Below are 16640 nucleotides of genomic sequence, written 5' to 3' on the forward strand. Positions count from 1 at the left end.
AAAACGCTTATCAAACGGAAGACTACTGAGTACTGTAGTCGGAACTGGAGCCCCGGAAGAGACACAGAGCCAACAAATTACGAAGTTACGGACTGTTAAAGAGCCCTAACGTGCGTCAATTTCACGCCAATCCAAACTCCTCCGAAACGACAGCCTAGTCTCCACTCTCCTTCCTTAATGACAAATTTTTTAAGATGTGAAATGGACTCTTCCATTGGCCTGAAGGAAGTGAAATCTGACGCTTCGCCTCAGTTCAATTTAATTCGCCGGCGATAATGTTTTCCCCATAAAAGCACCTATTAAGAAGAGAGTCGAAATTCCTGAACGTTAGCACCCATAAAAACGTACGTGTGCACTTAAAATAATCATTTACACCATCTCATTGCGTTCCAGCGCATCATGTCCGAGATGAACGTGGACGCGGTGTACGTGGACCCCTCTCGAGACGGGGGCGTGGCGGGGGGATCCAAGGAGGGTCCCCCGGAGACGGACGGGGAGATGGCGGAGGAGGCAGAGGATGAGGAGGCGGGGGAGGAGGAGGAGGCGGGACGCGGGTGGGGGCCGCTGGAGGAGGAGTTCTCGAGGCGCAGGGCCCGGGTGTGGGAGGTGTGCAAGGCGAACGGCATGGCGGGAGGCAGTGGGGGCGAGGCGGACGAGAAGCCGACGGAGCCCAACGCGTGGGAGTTCTTCATCGACGAGAGACACCGCCTCGTCTGGTGCAACGTCTTCAAGGCCGCCAGCTCCTCCTGGATGTACAACTTCAACCTACTGGGTGAGCGAGATACCGTCAGGCAGACCGTACCCTGGCTTTACCCACAATTCTCATCCTTAACTTAGATTTTCCTTATTGTATGTATATATATATATATATATATATATATATATATATATATATATATATATATACATACTCATTCACATAGAAATAGATACAAAGAAAAGGGATAGGAACGTATATAAAGGACGATAATTGTTTGAGAAAAAGAAGTTTGAAATAAATAAACTCTATGTATTAGTTTCTATTTAAAAGCACTAAACAGAGCGTCTATTTTCCTTATCATCTTCTGATAACGCCCATTAAATTGTTATTCATGGCTAAACGTCGTATTTACTTATTTATTTTCTATTTTTTCTCTCTTTTTAAACTTTTTCAAGTTATAAAATAAAAATAAGTAATTTGGAAATCTTTCTGATAGGTTTACGACGGACGAAAACTCGACATTTCTCAGCCTCGGCACCAGGACAACCTGACTCCGCAGTAAAACAAAGCACTCTTCAATACCGCAAACTTCCTTCATTCTCTCCAACATGCATATCTTATCTCCCCCCTACCTTGCTTGCCTAGCAGTCTCACCTCTACCACAGTCTTCAAGATCCTATCGCCAATAAAAGCGCCCCGCGTTTATTTGTTCCGTCTCCTAATGACTTCTCCCACCAATCTCCTCTCCTCCCCCAACATACCTAGCACTTCCTCGTTCGCTGTCCACTTCACCTTCTTCATCCTCCTCCACGTCCACATTTCAAAAGCCTCCAATCTACACTCATCAACCTGCTTTAAGGACCTTGTTTCCGTGTCGTAAAAAAGTCACACTCCATATTAAAGTTTTAACGGTCCTTTTCTTAACGTCATATCTCAACAACCCTGTCATCAATTCCCTCCTCCTAGTGAAACCTTATTTTCCTAGTGCAATTCTCCATCTCAAGTCCATGCTACTTCGATCATACAGGTATTGGTCCCTGTATTTGGTCCCAAATACTTCCAAGTTAGGTAAACCTTTCTGTCTATCCTAGTTCTTACCTTCCTCTTTAAACGTATCCGCCGTCGTCCTATTCAAAGTCCTCAAAATAATACTTTGTTTACGTTGATCTTCATCTCGTACATATTACACTGACTTTAAAATACACTTTGGAAATGATTGTAACCTCTATTGATTAATTTATCATTTCCTTTATGTATATGATAAGAAGTAGGGAAGTCAATGGGTACTCCTGTTTCTCCTCCATTCCTAACACCGCCTCTTCATCCTCCACACCTCATCAATCTGTGACATGCATAGGTTGCGGATTAGCCTACTACCCCTCCAATCTACACCTATTTCCCACAATGGATTAAGTTACTCAATACGTCCTATCGAATTTATTTATTTATTTATCGTTTATTTACTTAAGAATTGATATCGTTGCAATTAGGCAAATATCCTGGTGGCAACGGTCAAGTCTGGTCAACGGTCACTCTTACAATGCACATACAAACGTATATACAAGAGAGGAACAGATAAGAGACAAAATGCTCTTATATACAATGACACTTTAAGATCACCAGCCGCAACTCTACCATCACACAAGGGCTAGATTCATACCATCCCTACAACGTTCCGTCCATCGCCACTCTCCATCCATAATCACGCACTCTTCAATTTCATATACCGTTCAAAATCACGTACAGTTAACACATGCTTCACTTTTGCAATACAACTTTTCACGCCGTTCACATCACATGCAAATGCCTTCTCGAAATCTGCGAAACGAACAAATACATCCTGATTGTGTTCAATGTACCTCTCTATTATTGACCTCATTACCACTATGGCATCATGTGTGCCTCTCACGTTCCTCAAACTTAAAATCATCCAATACAAAACCCACAAACGCAGGTCGTATTTAGTCTATTCCCTTGTCCTCTGAAATATATTGACCTTGTTCGCACATTTTAATTCATCATAGCCGGCCATTTAGTATTCCGAGGCAGTTACAGCGCATTTAAGTATAACATACAATAATGAAGCGTTTTTTATCAAAGTCATATTTTACAGCTAATCTGTTTTTTTTATTTTACACATACATAGTCAATTATGAAAGTAATGCGTATGATTTTTTGTGATGCGACTATCCATGGCAGCGCGGTAAAACTGGCCGAAAAATGTGGTGAGGGGTCTGCCCTTCCAACACAGCCGGTCGTCATTTTGCTCTGAGCAGTCTGAGCAGAAAGATGTGCCTCCACGTGAAATGTGTTTTTCGACTTCACAACACGGCAAATACACGGTCAAGATCCCCCATGACAATGCCCCCAGTCACACGTCCTTCATTGTTACCGACGTCCTGACCCGGAGCACCACCCCGCTGGTACCCCAGCCCCCTTACAGTCTCGACTTGTCTTCGTGCGACTTTGTTTGTTTCTCTGAATAAAAAAAGAGAGCTGACAGAAAAGCATTGGGAGACCGTGGAAAATATCCAAGCGTATGTTACAATGTTCCTGAAAGACATTCCGGTCGAGGAGTTTCAGGGTGCCTTCCAGACGTGGCAGACACGTCTCCGCAAGTTTATTGATACTAAGGGAGAGTATTTTGAAGAATTATAAGCATTTTTACATGCACGATCAATAAATCTATCTCTTTCCCAGAGTATGAACATAAGTTAAATAGTGGACCCTGCATAAACACCTCGTACTCATATGGTACCGCGTATATTAAGAGCAGCGTTCATTGTGATTTTTATTTGCTTCTGAAAAAATTTTGTAAAAATCATCAAGGAAACAAGATGCTATCAGAGCAAAAGAAACAGAGCAAAGAAAAAGGGAATAAAAATTAACCAAAAGCATTTATGAGACAGGCCTCCATCAAAACAAGACAGGTTATCGTTAAATGAAGAACACGATGTATATTTTCACTGTTCTTTATTTACGCACAACTAGTTTCAAACTTTAGACGTCATCATCAGGCACCTGATGATGACGTCTAAGCGTTGAAACTATTTCTACGTAAATAAAGAACAGTGGAAATATACATTATGTTCTTCATTTAATGAACATGAACTTCCACTAGGTTAAGCCGAGAACAATTGAAGACAGGTTATTATTATTATTACTATTAAAACTCACATGTACAGATAGACAATGTCAGGTGGCACACAAGTCCTAACCAAGTAGTGCAATCAAACTTGCCTCGGAAAAAAATAACATTACATCTCAAATCCAATCAATATCACAAAAGATGATAAATAAAATCAGTCATAAAAAACAATACGCTCTAAAAGGAAACATCCAAAGACCAATCTCTAATTTAAAAAAAAACGAGAAATTCTCCATCTCATTAATATCAGTTTCCCAATCAAAAAGAAAAAAATCAAAACTAGGCTGTTTACATGCAATTCTACACAACACATCAATCAAATTATCACATACATTGTTTACATATTTTCTTAAAAGTATTCACTCTGTTAGGAAAGGGCTCGAATAGTTCTGCCAGTTAACTGTTCCAATCAGCGACTGTTTTATTAAGAAATGAATTTTTTTTTAAATTTGTCCATAAATTTTTGTTTGTTCATGCTATGCAGAACTGAAAAATAAAAAGGGGAAATTATCCGTCACAGTTCAGTTAAAGAATAGTTCATCGGATGAAAGAGGACGGATTTTTGAATGAATGTATTTGAAGCGGCAGTATATCATCCGTTTCAGATGTGAGTCAACTAAACCTTCGCTGAAAAAAACGAAAGAAACTAGAAATGACCCTCAAGAGGCTTCATTTGGTATCCATCGCGTTCTGAGCAACCATTTGTCGTACTTTTCAGCCGGATACAAGGAGCAGTACCTTCGGCGGTCCAAGAAGTCCCCGCTGGCCCTGGCGAGGGAGCGCTTCCCCCGGCCCTCGGTGGACCAGCTGAAGGCGGCACTGCCTCACTCCCTCTCCTTCCTCATCGTGCGCGACCCCTTCGAGAGACTCCTCTCCGCCTATCGCAACAAGATCGAGGGCTTCCGGCACAAGTTCTACCGCAAGATGGCGCGAGAGATGACGACAAAATTCAGAGTCCGGACCACGCCCGCCCCGGGCAGCAGAAGGGCCAACGGCAACTACCCGAAGAGCGAGAAGGCACGTGCCACACCTTTGAAAGCCACACGCATGCGAGTACCATTCAGGGGATGCCTCGCGTCACTCTAAAAACTCTCCCTCATTTAAATGCAAATGCAAAATACTACATGTATGCAGATATCTTAAAATAGCAATAAATGATATTTACAGGCATGTCATGGCAGAGTCGCTGGAAAAAATTTGTAGATGCAATAGGACAGTACTTTGAAGAATTTCAAGTGTTTGGGCAAATCTGTTCAATAAATTACTCTAAAAAAATAATAGCATTACTTTTGGAACGCACCCTGTGCGATGTAGTTCTTCTTCTGTTTTTTCATAGACAACATTAAATCAAACAAAATATTTTTTATTTTAATCCTTAATAAATGTTTATGGATTTTATGCCTTGGCTTGCGATTTTAATTTTTACCAAAATTTATTATTTAACTATCTTGATAGATATAGATGTATTTTTAAGGGAAAGCACTCTGTCGTTTTTTATACATAAAAAATCTTTAATTGACGGGCAAAAGTTAAAAGATCCTTAGTAACATTAATTAATCTGCAAGAGGAATTATCAAAATTGATTTAAAAAATTTCAGAGCTACCTCCAGGAAATGCAGAAAATTTCAAATAGTAAAAAAAACATTCACTTTGACAGGGATTTTAACCCGGATCTCTCGATATTTAAATCCCGATCGAATCGTTAGCATAACTGCCTAAAGCATACAGCGGTACATCGAGGGGATACCGGGTTCGAATCTAGGTCAAGGCGAATGACATTTGCAGTTTGAAACTGCCAAAGTTTTCCAATCATCATCCCTATACGTAATTCAATCAGAAACTGTAATTTAATATGGATATGTATAATTTCACTCAAAACTAATTTTTCATCGATAACCCTGTTTTGGATTCGCGAAACCCCACCTCAATTGGTTTCTCGACTGGAATCGAGTACACGGATGTATCGTACGTTCAATCACTCCGCAGGCCCAGAACATGGAAAAGAGCCCCACGTTCTCCGAGTTCGTCTCTTGGGTGATCGCTTCGGCCAAGAGGACCAAGGGCACCCGGATGAAGGGCAGCTACAACGGCATCCCCGGCTTCGACGAACACTGGGCGCCGTACTTCCGCTTCTGCACTCCTTGCGCCGTCAACTTCACCGTGATCGCCAAGACGGACACGCTCAACAGGGACGAGGCGTACATCATCGAGAAGACGGGCATCGGGCCGGCCATCGGACGGAAGCCGGGGAGAGAGGAGAAGGAGCAGAGACACCGGCCGAGGGAGGCCGTCAACGCCGCCGTCGGGGGACGAACCCAGGACCTCCTCCCTAAGTACTACCGGACCCTGAGCAGGGAGCAACTGGACGGCCTCTACGACATCTACCGGATCGATTTCCAAATGTTTGGATACGACGCGTCCAAGTACTTTGAGATTGTGCCACCGTCATCTCCTTAAGCCACCGGTGGTTTCGCGAAAGGACCGTCGTTAAAACATTGGGGGTGGGGGATGGCGGGGGTTGGAGAGTGTGGGAGGAGAGGGTGGAGGTCGCTATACGGTGTTTTGCTCGTTAAAACGAGGGGGAGGAGGGAATGGTCGTTAAACGGGGGTAGTCATTAAAAAAGAGTCGGGGTCGTTAAGTAGGCTTGGTCGTTAACATGGCGATGAAGAAGGATTCTGGAAAATACGTTCGGTCCAGAAGAGCTCGCATATCTGTGCACTCTAGTCTATAAAAGAGTTACGTCGAACGAAAGTTACGGGGAGGGGGAGGATACGCTCATGGCCAATTGGAAGTGAGGCTGGAGTCGATTATGAACACCGATTGGTTGGGAGTGTTGCCGACTTCCCTCCAGCCGACCTTTTTCTCCAACTTCCCCTTTTTTTATACAATGGACAGAGCAGAGAGTCATTCCGTTTCAGTACTAAGACTGGTTTTACAGGGCATAGGAGAGCTTCAATCGCGACCGAAATTTTTCATTCTTCCTCTGGCAAAAAAAAACGGCTTTTGCAGTCGGAAATTTTAATCGGAGACATAAATCATTCCGTTCGCGAAAAAAATAATAGAACAATGGAAAGAATATTTTAGGAGGGCGATTCTTGGCCAAAGGTAGAGGCTATCTACGAGAGACATTTTGGAATAATAGGGTAGAGATGAAAATATTTTACATAAATGCGAAGGAAAATATCGAAAGAGGCTTATAAGGATATCTCGCATAACTAAATTGCAAGGAAGATTGATTGCTGCAAGCTAAAACATATCAAATTGGGATGCGAATAGATTCGCTTCAATGACTATCAGGCCAAGTAGACTTAAAGGATACATTTTTATAACGCAAATCAAACACAATGTCGTTTACTCAAAATCGAAGCGTCACAATATATGCTTATATTAATCAACTCTATTCTTATTATCCAGTTTACATGTCGTTTGGGCATACATCGTGTATGACTGCCCTAAGAATTTTCTCGAAATGTTGTGAACAAAATGAAATATTTACGTATTATTTATTATCGGGGTGTTTTAAATCGGATAGTCAAACGTGGCGAAAAAGAGGTTTGGATGTACTTTGCATCAAAGTATGGCATTTTCTCTTTTGAAAGAATACGCTGCAAACTGTTGTAATGGGTGTTAATAAATGTAACATGTTGTGTCTGAAGTTTGTTACAAGTTTTAAATAAAGTGCTCTGGATGGAATCACATAAAAGTTGTCCACGTGTGTTTGTAATCATTTCAAAATCCTGCTCCAAAAACTAATTAAGCGCGATGAAATTTAAAAAAAAGAACTAATGCATATTTGTGAGGGTAAAAAGAAACTCAACACTTCCACCATAAAGATTTAATATTTCTAATATTTTTAATATTTCTTAATATCGATGCTGCGCATCAGCATCGAAACCATGGTCGTGAAATATTAAATCTTTATTGTGGAAGTGCTGAGTTTCTTTTTACCCTCATAAAAAAGCTGTGTTGATTTTGTTTTTGGAGAGTATTTGTTGTATCCTGAATGAAATGTGGCCAAGGAATGGAATTCTTCGTCATCACGTTATTGTGGAAATGTTAAGTTTCTTTTCACCTTCATAATGAAGGAATTCCACAAAGTTAAATCTGAAACTGTTATGTTAATGCATATTTAGTCATTCTACTGCTTCATTCACTTTTTCAATTGAAAGTTAGAAAACACGCTTTCCCTACTTATTAGCATTTCATGGCTGCTCTCTGTTAATTCCGGCACATTAATCAATGATGTTTTAAATTATTTAATTTCTGTAAATTAAATATGTTAATTTCTATCAAATACTACCTATATTCTCTCTATATAGGCCTACATCCCATGAATGTATGCTACCTGTATTGCATATATCCGTGCCTGGAAGTATCGACAAAGATGCAGGCGTCCCTGGGTTACATATTTAATTTTGAAGTCGTTTGATTAGCTTCAAATTATAATCCTTTTGTGGGTAGGAAAACAACGAATGCCTACCAGTGAAAATTTTTACATAATTGTAAATAAATTATTCCATAAATTTTCAACAAAATGCATGCAAAGGCATTTTTTTGAGCTGGTACTTAATAGGTACAGCTGGGCAGAAAGAAAAAGTACTAAAAAAGTGTTAACAGATGTTAAAGAAAATAGATCGCCCTGAAGAACAATAGTACAAAGAAGTACAAAATTAATCGGGCATTTACTAAGACATAACCAATTCCTTAAGAATACATTTGAAGGAGAAGTTGTCGGGAAGAAACCAAGAGGACGTCCGAGTGCTGCTTTCTTCAAGAACATGGAGCATAATACGGACTTCAGATCATAGGCTAGGACAGGGATGTCCTTCAACACCCACACTTTTCAACGTATACGTATAGGAAATCGTTTAAAGAGGCATCGGAAGAACTGGAGGCAGGAATGAAAGTCGAAGGGGATTCCAAAAAAAAAAGTTAACGTTGATGGTCAATCTTTAGTTCGTCAATCAGCCAAGGGGTTGCAAACTCTGCTTACAGCATTGGCAGCTCAGTGTAATGTAGGTATGGGATGAGAATCAACGTAAACAAAACAAAGGCTATGAGGCTGTCGAGAATGAGGAAGGATAAGATAAACCTTTAAAATAGGAGCTCGTATACTAGCGAAGGTGGAACAGTTTATCTATCTCGGAAGTGTTTTGCACCATGATGGTCAAAATAGTAGGGATGCACGCTGCAGTGGTGAAGAATGGAAAATGTAGAATGGACAGAAGAAAGAAAGGCAATAAAAGAAGTACTACGCATGGTGGGGGAGGAGAGGGATTTTTGGGAGAAACCAAAAAGAGGCAGGAAAGATGGATACGGAACGTTTTATTGGAGGGTGGAATGTTGGAAACTGTGATAGAAGTGAGAAAGTTAAAAAGGCAAGGGTAGAGAGAGAAAAAGTATAGGAATTCGGACGGAAAGAAGGGAGACAGAGAATATGAATGGGGTATTAGATGGCAGTTTAATGTAGAATGGAGCGCCACGGTGTGTATTGATGGACGAACCTAAGAAATGTTAGTATCTTAAATCCATCGAAAACCTATCTTAAGCGGTAGAGTTCCAATGGTTATAATAACAGGAATTACTGCATAATTACTAGTGAATACAAGTTGAATCGAAAAATTAATCATTGCTCATCTGTTATCTAAGCATCTTGATCAATATTATATACGTTTTAAAAAGGTAGTTTAAATGGTTTTCAAAATAAGGCTTACTGCCCATAAAAATGCTTGTGTCATTTTTATTCCCTCTTTGTTAAGCATTTCGCTTGGTAATCAACTACATAATAGTATTAATATCAATCATACATTGGATCACGTGAATCATAATAAAATTTTATCTCCTTCTTCATGTGCGATTGCATCATACCAACCATAGAGTCACCATCATGTCCTGCAACAGAGCCACTTAACGTTAGAACATCTTCATCGCAAGATAATTAATGCAAAGGGAAAATGGATGAAATTTCTTCATGATTGAGAAATAAAAATAATGCACGCCAAACTCTGACCGTTAATACGAAGCTCTAAACATAATGATTCCCGCATGAGAAAATATCCCGTGGTCGTTGGTGCGCAGCCCTTACAGCACCAAGCCAATCAGAACGTAAAACCTCTTGTGCACAGAGTGATTGCAGTGAACGTAAGGTGCAAGGGATGCTCGCACATCTTCTGATGCTCAGAAATCTAACACAATGGTTGTAAAATGAAGTCAGTGATTTCATTTCGTTGCCTCTCCAGACTTATGCTGACAGGAAATATACGGGGAACGACAGGATAATGGTGAAATCCAGACATGGCCCAAAATCCTTCCTCTAACCTCTTCTTCTCGCCCTCACCCCTTCTCCGCTGACCCCCACACAACCCCTTTTCGTCCCTAATTACATTTTTCACTCCATCGCCTTCTGACTCAACCTATGCTTTCCTCAATATCGAAATTCACTTCCCAAATAATAAACCTCAGTCTACATTAAACCGACCAACAATACCTTCATTCAACAGCTTCCACCCATCACACACGAAATGCTTCAAGCCTTTTCCATCTTCACTCCGTGGCCTCCGTCTCTACAACACCCCCTCCCAATGTCAACACGTGGACCACCTACGAGGTATGTCCAATAAATACGCGAACTGATGCCATAAAAACTTTATTTTGCAAAATTTAGTCTACATCGAGTTTTTCCCGTTCAAAGTACTCTCCATTCATTGCTATACACTTATTCCATCATCTTTTTCACTCTTTAAAGCACCCTTAGAAGTCCTAGGTAGTTAGGCTTTTAGTTTTCCCGTGGTTTCTTGCTCTATTGTGTCCACATCTTCCCCGTGATGTCCCCTCATCACATTTTTGCATTTTGGGAATGGGAAAAAGTCGCAGGGGGCGAGATATGGCGAATAAGGAGGATGATCAAGGATGGTGATTGAATTTATTTTCTGAAACTGGCGAATAATCAATGCTGAATGTGCAGGTGCATTGTCTCATGGTGAAGGATCCATCCATCGCCTCGAGTCATATTTGGTCGCACACGACGCACACGATCTCTCAAACGCTTAAGAACTCTAAGGTAGAACTCAGCATTTACTGTTTGTCCTACAGGAAGACATTCATGATGAACAACACCTTCGACATCAAAGAAAACCAGGAACATGACTTTGATTTTCGATCGGCTTTTTCTTGATATTTTGGTTTTATTTAATACACTTGAAAATAGATTGTTTTCTTTAGAGCATTATCACCGTAAGCAGCTGTCAAAATTTCAGTAATTTCTTGATAACTTTTACCGCAATTATTCAAAAAACTTGATGTTGATTCGTTGCTTCGTGATTCCGTCAATTTCCTTTTTCGACAAAGAGTAAGAACAAAGACAACAGAATCAAACATAACTGGCACCGTACGCACAGACTGCTCATTGGGTCTCAGGCAACTAGCGCCGCTAATGAGCGGGGCTATAGTCCGAGTCATGGCCATCAGATTGCACCGGTTCGCGTATTTATTGGATAGACCTCGTCCACCATTCTCTCAAGAAACGCATACACCCACAAAATATACCCAACAGCAAAATCCTCAAACCTGCCCAAAACATTTTTCATCCCAAAACAAATCGCCCAAAATGCCCTATTTCAATAACCGCCTCTCCTGAAACTTCTGTCCCGCCTCCCAAGTGGGTGAATGCACCACCACCCTCTCCTTCCCTCCGTATGAATGATCACCGCTACTCCACTCAATATCCCACCGTCCTAAGTTATCCCATCCCTCCTCGTCCTGCTTCCCACTACCTATCCTTTGACCCATGATTTTTGTTTCCATGATTTGAACCCTCCGCAAACAGCGTAGAGATGAGAACACGCGAGATGGTGCACATACGGATACTTGTTTCTTTAACACCTCCCGGTTTAATATCGCCCACTAAAACTATCCAATAGCCGCCATACCCTTGTCCGTTCACTCTTTGTCCCTTACCTGCTTTCCTTCCACCAAAAAAGACATTCTGAAGATGACGGCCTGATCTTCGAAGCGTCAAAAATATTCGTGAGTGTCATCTTTGTGTTTCTATATTAATCACAATGCAACAATTTCTGAGAGTAAAAACCATTTGCCTTGACCGGGATGGTTTATATCCCGGTCAAGGCGAATGATTTTTACACTCAGAAATTATTGCATTGTAATACACATATAGCGTATGACTCCGTTATAAGTTACTGCCGCGGCATCTCCCCGTAGTTTCGTGGAATATCTATGTTTAGTCACGTTTTGAACCAGTTTTTACATATTTTTAAGACTTCGCTTTTGAGCAGTCGTTTTCAAAGATATTTCTAAAACTTTATTACACACAAACACACACACACACACACACACACACACACACATATATATATATACTACCTTGATCAAAAAGTTCCCGGAATAACCACCGTGTGGCGCTCCCATCGTTCCGATTTGAGTTCTGTTTTTTTTGTTAAATTGGTACATCTGTTGTTGATATTCCCTTTAAATCTTAGTGTCATAACTTGACATTTGCAAAAGTTACGTAGCCAAGAGTACATCTATCTCTGTGTGTGTTGGCGATTTTTTACAATTGCAGAAATGGATTTAAATTTGCAACAACGAACTTGTATTAAATTTTGCGCAAAAAACGGATTTAGTGGCGCACGGACGTTGGAAATGTTGGAAAAGTGTTTCGGCAACGATTCTCTAAAAAAAAACGGTCGTTTACCAGTGGCACGAGCGGTTCAGAAGTGGTCGTGAGTCAATCGAAGATGATGAACGCAGTGGCAGACCATCGACATCGAAAGTCGGTGAAAAAATTGATAAAGTAAAAGAAATGTTGGTCAATAACCGCAAATTAACCATCAGAGAAATAGCGGAGGACTTGAACATTGCCTATGGATCCGCCCAAGACATTGTGGTTAATGATTTGGGTTTCCGTCGTGTAGCAGCAAAGTTGGTGCCGAAAGACCTCAATTTCATGCAAAAAAAGAGACCGTGTTGACGTCGCAAAAGACATGATTTGCGAGGCTGAATCCGATCCCACATTCATCAAAAGGATCATTACTGGAGACGAGACGTGGGTTTATGAGTACGACACGCAATCCAGACATCAGGCAAGTGAATGGCGTTCACCAAATGAGCCGAGACCAAAAAAACCACGTCGTTTTCAGTCAAAAAAGAAGGCAATGCTGACGGTTTTCATGGATTACAACGGTGTAGTGCATCATGAATTTTTGCCAGAAGGCCAGACAGTAAACAAAGAGTATTATTTGGGCGTTATGAGACGTTTGCGTGAAGCAATTCGCCGAAAGAGACCAGAAATGTGGGCAGAAAACTCGTGGATTTTGCACCATGATAACGCACCGTCGCACAGTGCTTTCATTATTCGTAATTTTTTGACGAAAAATGCAACAAATACCATCCAACAGCCACCGAATTCACCTGATTTGGCTCCCTGTGACTTCTTTCTGTTCAATCGAGTTAAAAAACCATTACGGGGAACGCGTTTTAGCAGCCGAGAGGAAGTAATGGAAAAATCGCAGGAAGCACTGATGGACATACCGAAAACCGACCGTAACTTTTGCAAATGTCAAGTTATGACACTAAGATTTAAAGGGAATATCAACAACAGATGTACCAATTTAACAAAAAAAACAGAACTCAAATCGGAACGATGGGAGCGCCACACGGTGGTTATTCCGGGAACTTTTTGATCAAGGTAGTATATAGTGGGTCGTGGTAGTTCAGTGGGTAGAGCATTTGACTGCTGACCGGAGGGTCCCGGGTTCGATTCCCGGGCAAGGCACTCTGGGCACCTGCAGCTCCACCCAAGCTAAAGTGATTTTTCGGGCACCGGGTCTTCCTGGGAAACCATAACCGGCACAGGGCAAGGAACTGGCCCCCCTACCCTGATGTGTGAATTTTCACACGCCGTATAGGGCTTAGGACTGGGTGATCTCTACCATCACCTACTAAACCGACCTTCGGGTTGATTACTGCGTGAATGGTTTTTTATGGTATATATATATATATACCATACGATATATATATATATATATATATATATATATATATATATATATATATATATATATATATATATATATATTGTGGACGCAATCAAAAACACACAAAAAAGAAAAGGAACGCACTAAGTTTCGAATTTTCGGTTACCACAGCCACCTTCCTCAAGGAAGAGGGTTAGAACTGAGGGGAACACGCGGGCTGGAACGATGGATGGAAGGGGAAAGTGGGGAGAGGTTTCCGAAGGGAAGAGTTTGGAGGGTAAGCATTAGAAGGGAGATTGTGAGAAGGGTGCGAAAATATGGAAGGTGATGGGGGTGGAGGGAGGATGAAAATATGTACCGATCAGGGTAATTAATGCCTAATATTAATACCTGGGCAATTCCAGGAATTCAAGAGCCAGATGAAGGATTGCTCTATTGTTTTGAGTTTCACTGTAGGATCAGAGGGTGTGGGGGATGCTAACATGGATACACTACAGCATTTATCAAAGGGAGTGTTGAACACAAGAAGTACCAACTTTGCCCAGCCTTTTATATTGGACAGTGTACCACACCCCTTAATATAAGAATTAATAACCACCGGGCCTCATGCAAGAACTCTACCCTGATTGTAAGGTCCCAATCCCCAAACACGCCTACAAACACAACACTCCCTTTGATAAATGCGATATTTGAAACGTGAGTTGAACTATTGCGTTGATAGAAGAAACGAGAGTTATATTATTGCAAAGAGGGAGACTCAGAGGGTTATAGACAAGAGGAAACTGGAAGAGTAAAATATATTACTTTTTTTTTAAATGAGTCAAATGGTAGTTTTGATGGAGTTTAAAATTATTATGGAATGTAAATAGCTGGAAAAAACAATAAACCCTTTTTCATTATCAATGCTTTCAGCTTTCCTGCAATAATCTCCACTCCTTCACAATCTCTGGCATCCCACTGCCCTCCGTATCTACTTCACCTGTTGTATTTCCTGCCTTTTCTGAATTAATTCCAATAACCTTCTACATTTTGCTACTATTTCTAGCTCATCTTCATTTATATCAATAGTATCAATCCCTAGCAATAGTTCCCTCGTACACCTAACTGGGCACAGCTTTCAGTCACGGCAGCATTCACAAACTAAATGTGAGGCGAAAACTTAATTATCATTTTCGCAACACTGACTATTTATTTATTTAATGACTTTTTTTGGGGCCATATTGAGACTTAATAGTCCCTTCTTCCACCTAACCCTTACATATTACATTAAAGACAGGTACAAACACCGAAGCCCAAGGTGGAAGAAAACTCTCTAGAGACTTAGACACAATATCGGCAAGGAAATATAATGAGAAAGTAAAAGAGAGGTGTAATTTTGCTCTAGTTAGGCCGCGTTTGGAATATGTCGTAAGTATTTGAGATCCGTGGGAGAAAGTTTGGCAAAAACAATTGAATAAAGTCCAGAAAAATCCATTGGATCCATCAAACATTTTTACAATAAGAAGACGAGTGTGACAGGACTTTTAGGAGAATTAGGCTGGGAGTTGCTTCAGATGTGAAGAGAACAAGCGAGACTTGGGAGTTTTGGAAAGGTTAAGAACAAACGAGTTAAACAATGACACTAAAGGAATGTATCTCACCGAATGTCTCTGACAGCTTACCAAATCGTTCCGGACAACCGAAGTCCAAAATTGAAATCTAATAAAATGGAATAGAACGTTTGCTGAAAAATTTTAAGCCTAATAAGCCCACCGGGCCCGATTACATACCCATTCGCATATTTAAGAAATAAACGTCGGCAATTCCACCGTATCCAGAAATCATATTTAAGAAGTCACTAGCAGATTTCGGGTAAAAATTGGATTGGTGTGCATTCACCCCCTGCCACACACCCTGGCGGTGGCTTGCAGGGTACATTAATAAATAAATAAAATAAAGGAAAGATCGCCTGGGCGGGCCCGAACCCGCAACCTCTGATTTAGCAGGCGAGGACGTTAACCCGCCAGCTATCAAAGAACTAATGAATAGACTTCATGAGAAGACATAATATCATAGAATTTGGTACTGTAGCATATATTTTTTTCAATCCACATATAACATTAGTTTACAATCTCCGCCCTTTGAATTATGTAAAAAACTTCGGTCCCGAGCGCTTCGGATGTACGATCACGGCACATAATAAAAAAAGCACGAGGCGTTTTCGAAAGCTGGATGGAAGACTAAGCCTGGACTTCTTGGCACCTTTCATTTCTGAGTGGAGGCCCATGTCGAGGCTCGGCTGGTTCTTCGCCGCCCCTTCCCCTCACACCCCTTTAAAGCAATCACACCTACAACCGAGTCAACCACTTGCGCTCAATGTTGCAAATGACCTCGGCTGTTGGTCGTCATCCTTAATAAAGGCCCATTACAATGTACCGTAAGTGACTTGGCCAGTTTACCACAAGTTTCAGTGGATGAGTTGAGCCATCACAGGCGGCACTGCGTCGAGTGTCCCGTCGGAGATTCCAAACACGTGCTTCGATTTAACCTGACCGCAAGCAATCCGACACGTTAACCGAACTCCACAATGGGATACTATAAAAATTTCAGGTCCTATTGAGTCAGAACCTTCAGAAATAATTATGTGTTTTATGAAAACTCTTAGAAAATCCATCTAAATTAAAAATTCTAAATAAAGCACATAAATTATTCGCCACCCACAATGGCGTAAATCCATTTATTTGAAATAAATTTCCCATTTCACTCAGTCTTATGACAAGTTAAATCACAACCAGTGGTGACTTAAATTCAAGATTCAAC

At 41.0% G+C, this 16640-nt stretch overlaps 1 protein-coding gene across 1 annotated transcript; it reads left to right on the forward strand.

Moving 5' to 3' along the window:
* Nucleotides 1-601: 601 nt before the first annotated feature.
* LOC139700790 (carbohydrate sulfotransferase 11-like) lies at nucleotides 602-6342 on the forward strand. Its single transcript, XM_071599212.1, has 3 exons — nucleotides 602-772; nucleotides 4567-4865; nucleotides 5835-6342. Exons 1-3 carry the CDS (start codon nucleotides 625-627, stop codon nucleotides 6303-6305), a joined length of 918 nt encoding a protein of 305 aa, XP_071455313.1. The 5' UTR covers nucleotides 602-624; the 3' UTR covers nucleotides 6306-6342.
* Nucleotides 6343-16640: the final 10298 nt, after the last annotated feature.

This window comes from Hetaerina americana, unplaced genomic scaffold, assembly GCF_022747635.1.
Source record: "Hetaerina americana unplaced genomic scaffold, ioHetAmer1.1.p SCAF_11, whole genome shotgun sequence".
NCBI classification, from domain to species: Eukaryota; Metazoa; Arthropoda; class Insecta; order Odonata; family Calopterygidae; genus Hetaerina; species Hetaerina americana.

Excerpts from the sequence above, each read along its gene's own strand:
- LOC139700790 (XM_071599212.1), top strand. The coding sequence starts at position 625 with ATGGCGGGAGGCAGTGGGGGCGAGGCGGACGAGAAGCCGACGGAGCCC. Across the intron at positions 773-4,566 it reads GTACAACTTCAACCTACTGG|CCGGATACAAGGAGCAGTAC; the intron begins GTGAGCGAGATA and ends CGTACTTTTCAG. Across the intron at positions 4,866-5,834 it reads ACTACCCGAAGAGCGAGAAG|GCCCAGAACATGGAAAAGAG; the intron begins GCACGTGCCACA and ends ATCACTCCGCAG.